An 11,515-nucleotide genomic window follows, 5' to 3' on the forward strand; every position below is an offset into this window, starting at 1 on the left:
GCCTGCATGGTTCTTTCAGTTTGTTCCCTTAGTGCTTGAGCGGTTTGCTCCATGAAGGCCCTAAGTTCATTACTAGCTTGTTCACTCATGTCGTTGGCTCCTTTTTTTCTCTCTCTTTCTAAGGCCCTACGGGGTCTTTGGCTTTGTTGCATTAACTACTTCCACAGGGTGGCAGGAAGGAGGCTTTGATACCACTGTAATGAACCTTTGTTGTACCTGCCTTGCCTTTCTGATAATTAGGGCTTGATCTATCCACCGAAAGTTGGATTTAGGGCCACAAAAAGAAATTACGGTTTCCTACAACATTTAGATATTTTATTTTATGTCAGCAGTAATATTAGATCGATGGCATAATTATTGCAGCACAAAATACATACACGACCCATTCTAGATTTTGAGGATTTTCCAGGTTGGCTGGGCTACCCATCCAAACCCATCCCGTCTCTTAGGGCTAAAAGGGCCACCTGAGGATGGGCCCAACATACCCCTGGCTTGCACTCATTATCTTGAATGTACTAACAAACAGAGAATATCAAGAAGATAACAAATGCATACATAAAACATAGATTCATGACTATATTACTTGGTTAGCATTTATCCATTATATATAAATTTGTAGGGACTTATTCATTATATTTGTGCCTAGTTGCAAAAACATGACTATCGTTAATTAGTATTCCTTTTCTCTACATATTAGTTGTGTCTGAGAATGAATGAATTATTTTTATTCTTTTGTCTATCACTAAAGTGTATTTTAATGCAGCATTCTAAACCTGATATTGCAGGTTACCTATCTAGCGTGAAGATTAAGTTCATTTTACCCTTTTGTACATTATAGATGTGCTTAGTTCATTTGGTAAGACATTTTTAGGCATGGAACCGATTTAGCAATTGATCTGGGTCACTAGTTAAATTATATTAATTACTGTTATATGAGGAATGAAAACAGATTTAATACAACTGGCACAAAACATACTTCAACATTTTGACATTTAAGCGGATTGGCCTGGGGACGTACCAGCCTACTGGTGATGGGAAGGAATGCTTACTAGGCGCTGGTTCTTCATCGCTGGGAAGAACCAGCGACTAGCCCTTTTACATCGTCTGCTGACTGATGCATTCCCCGGGCAATCCTCATGGTTGTCTAGGCATCATAAATTATGAAAACTGAAATAAATATTATTACTGAGTAACGAAGTTACCTGTTGGATGCTTCTCCTTGTCCTTCTCTCCTTGTCACTCCCTCTCTTGTGTTTCCTTGGGGTGCGGTTTTATACCTCTTTGAAACCACGCGATTCCCTTTGAAACGTGGTGTCTATTCCGGAGGTGGCTTGGGAATGGACGCATCCTTTCATTACTAGTTAAGATAAAATGTATTTTAAGTGGTAAAAATAATTTATGTATTGAATATTATATATATATATTTATGTACATGTATTGTTTAATGTTTCTAATCATTGCCTGCTGTCTACATGGGAATATGACACTAACACAATCCACACTCAAATAGGGTGAGCACATCCAGTGCAGATCACAGGAAGCTTGCAAAAACACTAAAAACCCTTCCAAACGTGCAACAATAGATCTTGGCATTTGAGTAGAGGTACACACAGCAAACAACAACAAGCCTACAGCCAAACACACAGAAAACGCTTCTGCGATACCATAATCAAACTTGGAAACAATAAAACTGCATTCTAGACAAACTATGAACAATCTACACAAAACTGCCGAAACCTCCTACAATCTTTAGCTCCAACTCAACCCCTAGATGGAATTGCCCTTTGTGATCCAGGAGTTTTTGTCCCCTAGCCACCTGAACTCATGGGTTTTTCATCCATGAGCTCCAATCTCTAAAGGGTTTTCATCCACTTAAGGAAGCACAAGCAAATGAATCTGTGAGAGAAAATACAAAATTTGCCAAAGTTGCAAAATGAATTGCTTTTGTCTTTTAATATGAATTGGGCCCAAATTGGGAACCCAAAACCCAACACCTTTCTCTGGAATATTCCCCAAAATGGTTGCCAAGAATAGATCATGACAAATGTCAACTCTATCATAGTTATTAATGCTTCCTGTCATGTCGGTCAATTGTGCCAATAATGCCAGAATATACTCCCAAGATTCCAACACCCCTCCTGAGTTGGCACCACTAAAATATTAATTAATTTAATATTTATTTTCCTAAACTATGTAAATTGTATTGAGACTATAAATATTAGATAGATAATATTTCCCAATGTGTCCCATTACCTCCGAATTACTATTTTTAGACAATGGGAACTTATCAATTTTAGTAAATGCTATTTTTGGAAAAAAAGACAAGACACGAAACACATGCTAATTATTTATTACCTTACATGCAACAAAACATAATAACCCTCAAGTCGGTTGTTGTCACAAAAGTTCGCACCCTTGCTGGGCTATCAACTCAGCAACCTTGTGAAACATGGAAACAACCATGAAGTGTGGGACCTTGCGCAAGGGGGTTGAATCTCCGGAGAAGGTCGACTTCCTTCTCAATCCAAGTGCGGGTGTTGAACCAACTCAACGCTCCAAATTCTACCTCTAAACCTATCCTAACAACTCGCTGAGGAAAAGGGAAGAAGGAAATGCTAAAATGAAAGGAGGTGATGCACCAAGATAAGAAAAGTTTCTCTCCCCACCCAAAAATGACACAAAGAATCGATCGAAATACCCAAGAGATGCACAGCTTCAGTTGCATGAACGACCCCAAACACATGTATGGAGGTTAGAATTTTCTAAATGTCAAAGGGGAGAAGGTTTCCCACGGGTCACACTCAAAAACAAGTTAACACAACATATATGTAAGAGAAAGCCACAAAACATGCACTTACAATGAAGGTAAAAAAAACATACACAACATGCATAAGTTGAAGGGAGGCAAGAATGATAATTTCAATCTTATAAGGCCAATGGCCAAACTTACAGTTGCAAAAATGCAAGAAATATACAAGTCTTCAAGAGAAGTGAAAGAGCAAAGAATAGCTCAAGCTAGCAAGGGGAGAACCCTTTACAATGAGGCTTAACAGCCTATATATAGCAAACTCGTCACAGAGGAGAGCCCAATGGTCAATGAGAGGAAGCCCTTGACCTTGGCATGCACAGAGGAAAGTCAATCACGGACGGCAGGGAAGTGCACAACTTGACATGGTCTGCATGCAAGCAACCTAACCATACCTTGACAAAGCAATCCCAAGAAGAAAAGTACTTCTAGAAGGTGGATTGTTTGACATTCCAAAGTCCGAGCAGGCAGACCTAACATGAAGACCATCAAGTAACCATAAATAAGCATGGCCCTGGACTCCACTTCATGGCAACCTTGAAAAAACATTAAATGCACCCCTATAGCTCCACGAATGAAAGTAGACAAGTCGCAAGAGTTGGTGGAGCGTTAAGAGCCTTGAGTGTTGATCACGTCATCTAGAAGTGTCGCAAGTCATTGGAAGTTGGAAGTCGAGCCCTGTCACAAGGGGAGAGGAGTCGAGAACCTGGGAATTTCGGGATTTCGAGGTTCCGGGTTTCAAAAGGCTTGGGAACTTGGAATTTCGGGATTGCGGGGTTCCGAGTTTCAAAAGGCTTTATGGGATTCTGGGATTCCAAGATTCAAAAGGCTTGGGAACTAGGAATTTTGGTATTTCGGGGTTCCAAATTTCAAAAGGCTTGGGAATTTGGAATTTCAAGATTCTGAGGTTTCGAGTTTCAAAAGGCTTGGGAACTTGGAATTTTGGGATTCCGAAGTTCTGGGTTTCAAAAGGCTTGGGAACTTGGAATTTTGGGATTCCGAGGTTCCAGGTTTCAAAAGGCTTGGGAACTTGGAATTTCAGGATTTTGGGGTTCTGGGTTTCAAAACGCTTGGGAACTTGGAATTTTGAGATTTTGGGTTTCAAAGGGCTTGGAAACTTGGAATTTTGGGATTCCGAGGTTCTAGGTTTCAAAAAGCTTGGGAACTTGGAATTTCGGGATTCCGAGGTTCCAGGTTTCAAAAGGCTTGGGAACTTGGAATTTCGGGATTTCGGGGTTCAAAATTTCAAAAGGCTTGGGAACTTGGCTCCCGACAAGACAACACTTAACACTTCATGACCATTGGCCTTGTCCTTGATCAACTGAGGCAACATTGGTCCATGGAACATATCTCTGATCGATTCTCACTGATAGACCAAGGATGTCATAAAAATGATAACATCGGCCAAGTATATATAACAAACTAGAAGAGATTGTTATTCCAAGAATGGTGTCTACATGGTGCACAATGTTATAAACAAAATAAACTCCATGTGTTGCTCTGGTTTTGGGGGGGATTTTGGTAGAAATGGATTTAAAGGATGTAGATGGACCCTTAGCTTTGATGTGGATACAAGAGGATAGAAAGACTATTTATCTTACATGTGAGATATTTCAAAAAACTTGCAAGAATTTTAAGAGAAATGGCATTAAAACATACTTCAAACCTTTTTGAACCTTAGAGATATCCCTAGAAGTGCCAAGGACAATCTCGAAGCTAAAAATCAAAAAGGTACATATGATATAATGTGCTTGTATGGAACTACCTATATTGGAGAAATTGGGAAATTCTTTCAAACTAGAATTAAGAAACATGCCACAAGCATACAATGGGACAGGGTTAAACAATCATTGCTAGAAGAACATGAACACCATACCAAACACCCTATATACATTTAAGATGGCAAAATCACAAAAGGTAGTCACTAGAACAATAGGAGGATTAGGGAAGTTGTAATGTTTGAAAAATGACCAAGAAATTTAACTAGAGATGATGGTAATTGTTAATTTTAGGCAATCAGATGTTAATTTAAGCAATTAGATTACAATCAGACAGTGAATAACCAGTAGCAGCAATAAAGCATAAGACAAAAGACACCAATACCCTGGGAAAACCTCCCTCTTGGAGGTGAAAAACCCAGCCTCAAATGTAATATGTATTATCTTAAATGTAGGCAATTTACAAGGCAATGACTTATCTCAGATTGTTGTTCAATATATCAGTGAGAATTGCAGCCCTTCATCAACAGCAGATGGTTAGGAGGAGCAGCAAATGTCTGGATCAGATTCGCCACAAAACAATCTACCTTGCAGAGTTCACACAATCGCCTTATACCAGTTCGCATGAAGAAGGATCGCTGCTAGGAGAGCAGATAGCATTTGTGATGTGATTGTATTCAAATGACTTCATCTTGGAGTGGTTATATATCAACCTTCTGGCGCCAATCATCCTCAAGTCAGCTTGCATGTTTATTGAATTATGTTATATTGTCATTGTACGTTTCCCATGTTGGACATTTGGGTCCAGCCCAATAATTATTGAATTGCCTTCGACGTTACATTTGGGTCCAGCCCAATAACACATTGAATTGCCTTCCACGTTACATTTGGGTCCAGCCCAATAACACATTTACATAATAGATAATGCATGTGTATTTTAATTGTCATTGACAACATTAAAATACAATAGGTATCCGAGCAATCTACTATTTCAACAGTAATGAACTTAGAAAGTCTTGGATACCATTGATTCACAAACTTAGCCAAATTTAGGATAGGCGTGTTTTTATTTGCATTAAATTTATGTCTTATTTGGTTTAATTAATTGTTCAGAAAAATTCAAAAAAAAATCAACTAAGTGATGGATGAATTGACTGATTGCTTAATCTATTAACTGAATCTCATGAACTTTCCCCTGCATTGTTCCCATTCTATTTCCTACTCCTCCTCCTCTCGTGTTTTCTTTGTTGTTATGCTTTATTCATCTTCAATTCCCTTGGGCAAATTTTTTGGCTCTTGACCCAAAAGCAGATGGTTTGATTCATTCTACTTCTGCAAGGATCCAAGGTGAGACGCATATCTCAAAAACTATATGGCTCAAGATAGAGGATAGTGTTTGCAAACAAGTTTTGGACTATGATAATTTTGTGTTTGCATGTCGAAGGAATTTCCAGGTTTGACAATGTAGCTGCAAACTTCAATGCAGACAAACTGAATACTTCCAAAAAAGTGACATGGTGGAAAAATGCATGCTTATCACATTTAACTATGAAGGGACTGGAGCCTGAAACTTCTGGTGATACAGATAGCTAACAATCTATGGATTCTCCAAAACAAACTATGGATGGCGGTACTTCAAAAAACAAGCAATATAATGCAGCAAGGGGATGCAACACCTCCCTCCCCTCCATTGTACAGTTCAATAGTGGCAACTGTGCAACTGCCAATGGAGGGTGTCCAAGTGGAAAATGTTAATGCTGACAGTGGCTCCTCTTCAGCAAGGTCTTTGGGTAAACAAACATCCTCTAAATCTCCTACTAGCAGATCCAAATCTGCTATTCCCTCTTGAAGTTGATAATGCTTCTTGGCCATTGGGTTTGACTCAAGCGGAGGAATGGGATATTGGCACAAATATTCTGGACTCGCTGTTGGACACTGTTAATCAATCGCTATCTGCATCTGCAACCTCTTTGGAACATGAGGAAGAGGATGACACTATAGGGTGTACGAAAGTAAATAATAGGAACGTAGCCCCTAAAAACAATCTTTAGACATATGCTTCTTCAGTCTGATTTTCAGGCTTCAATTAGTTCTTATAGTAAATGGTTTGGCCTGATCCTGCGGTCATTAGAATTTTCCTTTTACTTGTTATGCAACTGTGTGAGTTGTTACAAGGCATTTAGTTCTCTTATGGTATGTATATCTTGTTTTCGTTCTAGGCTGGGGCCCTATAATTCAATTGCCAAAAGTTAAAAAGACATATTACAACTGGCATATAGATCTTAATTATATTATACAGTATAACTATTGACCAAGAAAAAATAATCAAACATATCACTTAAAAAAGTAGGTCAATCATAACTCTAACTCCCAGTCATTGTTATATGAATGCAATTTCAGTGGCAATGTCCTTAATGCTTCTTAAAGTGTATTTATTTTCTTTCTTTCATAACTCAATTATAATACAAAACTGTAACTAATCAAAGGGAAAAAAGACACAAAAAGAAAGTAAATCGCTCTATTGAATCCAATGCAACCAAGTTTATGTCCAATGTGCTGTGGTCTACCATTACATTCAAGCGCTTATTATTGCAATGGCCCAGGTTCAGAACTCGCCTGTCTAGTGCTCCTCAAAATAATGCAATGTTGCAATTCATGAAAACTGAACTTCAATACCCTCTCCAAGTGATTCATAAAAGAGGGTTTACCAATTGGCTAAATAATCAAAACCAAATTTCATATTCAAGAGCAATAAAGCACCCCAGGTTTTACCATGGGGTTGTACAGACTGATTGATATACCACACTATTGTAATGCCTTGATTAGAAATTGTATTATAGAAGTAAGTTGGGGGCTTTGATCTTGAGGCAATTACCTATTCGAAAATGTCATAGAAAATAAATGTGGGCATCCTTTGTTTGGAAACACAGGGGGTTAACTGGCAGTAACATACAATGCATAAAGTTCGATAGAACATAGTGAGACGAGCATGTTACTGCATTTATTTTACAGACCAATCTGCAATGCCCAATAAAAGATCAACGAAAAAAATACAAAACAAAAACCCACAGTGCTTTTTATCAATAGACGAAACTACGCAACATGAAAATTCAGTATTATTTGTGACTAATAGTGCAATGCAGACAAAATCCAGACATATAGCAATATCAAAAGAAATTCTTAAAACTTGGATGTTAGAAGTCTAGTAATTAAACATACATGAACAGGAATGAGGTTGAAAAGCAGGAGCCGTCCAAATCGTAGGTGTTCTGATCCTTCGCAGTACGAGTTTGGCGAGCTGTGTCGACATCTCAACATTGAGTTTCAAATTTTAAAGCCCTGCTCTTTCCATTTAATTTAAGTGAACTAATTTTGAATGGTCGTGTCAACATGTGGAGTCTTAAACCCTTGTTTCGGAACACATTTTCCCCATCAATGGTTTTTCCTTACACCGCTCTTGCCCTCTTCCCTCCTATCTTTTAATTGGGATTTTTTCTTCAATTTTTCTTTTAATATGGTATGAGGATTTTTTTTTAAAGGTAGAATTAATTTCAAGCTCTATAATTTCAAAGGGAAAAATAATTTCTTGAAGTTTTTAGTAAAAAAAAAAATTAGATAAACAAAAGGTTTCTTATTAGTATTTGTCATTAGGCTAGTATATTGTAATGAGTTTTTGTTATTATTGATTAAAAAAATTGTTTCCATCAATTCAAATCAATTATTTTTTATTATAAAATTATATTTTCTTAGTGTAAATGTATATTTTGTATATTTTTAAATTGACAAAATTAGTTTGTAGCTATCTCATTATCCAAAAAAATTAGAGCCTCATAGGTCGGATTTCACAAATCCACTATGTCTATGTAATTTTTGAGGCATTTTTTTAGGTCACACTCTAAATCTGGTTACATTGCCCAACATTTATGCATTTGTGTGTTGTTTCTTTTCTAGAAAATGTGATTTAATTTTGTTGTATTTTAGCAACTATATTCCTACAACCATTATTAAAATTGTTTCTTTAATATGGTTATAAACAAAATAGTAAAACATTGTGTAAGTATTACTATTGCATGTATGATGTAGTGATATATTTTATAGAGGTATTTATCATTAATTTTGTTGTTCAATTAATGTTTTTGATTAAGGATAAAATTGGTTTTGAAGGGACCCGAAACCCTTTTACAAAGTCAAAACATTACCATAAGGATACTCAAAGCCAACCAATAGCCAACAACTAGCACAAACTCATATAAACAAAAACAAGAGTAGCATAAGAGAACATGAAGCAAACCATAAGAAACTCATGGAGATTTTTAAGGGCTTTTGCAAGCTTAAGCTCTAGTCGGTCAAGATTTTGAACCAGAATCTTCATATCACTGAGATATATCTTAGCTTGCTCCACGATCTTCTTAAGGTTACCCTCGGTACAAGCACACGGACCCTTCTCATTAAAAACTTGTTTACCCTTATCAACATTATCCAAATCAATGTAAGTATCATCAAAAGACTTGGAAACCTGTGTCCTCTCCCAAATATCCACCAAGGTTTTTATGTTGTCAATACTGCTATGGATGATCTTGTAACTCATATTGACTAGATCGATGAGATTATCATTGATTTTTTCCCCATATAATGTTGTTTATATTCTTCTAGTTGCTATAGACATCAAACTATGAATGAATTTGGAATGTATGAATTACCAATAAATGCATGATATCTTTTTGCGTTTAGAATTGGCTATGAATTATTAATAAATGTATGCTATGTTTTGGTTTTTAGCACTAATTTGGCTTTTGTGCTTGCACAAGTTCAACATTTTTTTTATTAACTTGTCTTAAATGCCTTTTGTGGTGTTGTAAATTGTATCCCTGTACAATTTTATTTCATCCTCAACTAGGCCTCACTCCAATGCTTCAGCATTTCATACCTTGACCTTGCTTTGATTTTGCTCACACAACCCTAAAATTAGTATCTTCAACACCTTTATGGGACTCTATCTAAATTTCCTCGTGGGTAGGAGAAGAATGCCCTGGGCACCCTTATCCTCTCAAAAGGGACCCAAATTCGAACATGAATGGTCACATTTTGGAGGTAGGAAAACTTTCTCTGTGTTTACCTGCTTTGAAATTTCAAACAGGTTTGGTGTGGTTAGGTGTAAAAGCAATCCTCACCCCCTCATTTAATCATCTCTCAATTTAGAAATCAATCCTTATCAAGCAAGTTCAAGTGAACAAGCAATCAAGCATATTCAAGGTAGTGAAGGAGAGGTCAAGTTCAGATTTCAAGCATTCATGATGGCATCCACGATCAAGACATTTCATGTGACAACATTATCAACCTTGGCATGAAACTTCAAAATAAGATTCATCAAGGTATCAAATTCCAATTCAAGCATTTCAATTTAGATCTAGCCTTGCCCTCAAAAGGAAAGCTTTCCATTCCATTTCAAGTTCAATTTCAATTTCAATTCAAGGGTTAATTCCAAACCTAAGGTTTGACCTAGGCAAACCCCTATCAACAACACCATTTCCCCTCTTTTTGTATGCAAGTGACAAATCTAAAAGCTACAATTGAAGATTCCAACAAAAGATACAAAGATGATCATACCTGACTTTTGTAGGAGCAAAAAATGGAGGATAGGGTCATTGTAATGCCTGCCTTTGAAATATCCTAGAGAAATACACCAACTAATCATGCAAATGGAGATTTATTTATTTTTAACATCTACTAACACAACATATATAACTATCTATTCATATACATTTAACATCCTTTAACAAGATATACATATTTCCATCATGAGAAAAAACATAAAAGCACTATACGCAAGCGGAATTAAACACAACTCTGTAATTAATCTTTCCTTGGGGTACCTCACGTCATTACTTACAACTTATCAAGACCATATCCACATAACCATAACTTCCTATTTACTACCATGATCCAATGCAATCTAACTCAACTACAACTGTCGTTTCATACATACACAAGATACTCCACTAATCCATCTATCGTGAATACATCCATTTACAATGCCAAGCCTATTTAACCCCTTAGGTTCATTTAAGAGTGTTTATGGTGAAAATGGATAACAATAATAACAATATTGAAAGGCTAAATGAATCCAACCACAAAACCCTAGCCTAACAATCAACAAAGATCCACCATAACATATGAAGATTACCTAAGACAATGCAAATCACATGAAATCACAAAGATTATACCATCACATGTCCAATAGGGTTTTGATCTCCATTCTTCCTATCTCCATTGATCTTGCTTGATATATATTTGCTCTCAGATTTTATGTGCACAAGAGCTCAACAAAGAACGGAATGTGGTTGCAAGTAGGATCGTAGTATAGCCAAGTCCTCAAGATTGTCGATTAGGATGAGTAGAACCATTAGGGTTTGATAATGAAGAAGGCATCTCCTTAAATAGAAGACACAATATGAAATGGAGGGATAAGATTGAGAGGTGTAAAAAGGAGGTCGGCTAGGATTAGAGGGTAGGTAGAAGAAATAGTAAAATAATGAAAGAGGTAGGTAGTGTAGGAATTAAGAGATGAATGACATGTGTCATGTGTAGAAAAAGATAATGAATTAATTAAATAAATAAAGATTTATTTAATAAATAGAAGAAGTAGGATAATTAAATAAATAAAAATATTTATTTAATTTAGGAAAAGGATAATTTAAATAAATAAATCTATTTATTTAAATGAGAAATAAGGCTAGAAGAGGATAAATGAATTAATTAAATAAATAAGGATTTATTTAATTAATAGAAGAATTAGGCTTAGATAATTAAATAAATAAAATATTTATTTAATTAGACATGACAATTTTGGGTGTCTACAAAGAGCATCAATATTAAATGTTCCTAATCCTATCTCACATCATACTTCTATCAAAGCACCATACCATATAATCATTACTAAGAATAAGAATAAATCAATTCCTAAGAATCATAACTCTTCTCATTTAATTAA

The 11,515-nt window shown here is 36.2% G+C and overlaps 1 protein-coding gene across 2 annotated transcripts in view; it reads right to left on the reverse strand.

Moving 5' to 3' along the window:
* Positions 1-8,000, reverse strand: part of LOC131065518 (uncharacterized) — a 91,560-nt gene extending 83,560 nt beyond the window's left edge. Inside the window, exon 1 of one of the 2 annotated variants that reach the window (XM_058000029.2) lies at positions 7,744-8,000. Coding sequence is in view for 1 of the 2 variants with exons in the window: in XM_058000028.2 (XP_057856011.2) it covers positions 7,744-7,834 (91 nt within the window). In the remaining variant the exon portion in view is untranslated. The remainder of the gene's footprint in view (positions 1-7,743) is intronic. The other variant, XM_058000028.2, reaches the window with a different exon arrangement.
* Positions 8,001-11,515: the final 3,515 nt, after the last annotated feature.

This window comes from Cryptomeria japonica, chromosome 4, assembly GCF_030272615.1.
Source record: "Cryptomeria japonica chromosome 4, Sugi_1.0, whole genome shotgun sequence".
NCBI lineage: Eukaryota > Viridiplantae > Streptophyta > Pinopsida > Cupressales > Cupressaceae > Cryptomeria > Cryptomeria japonica.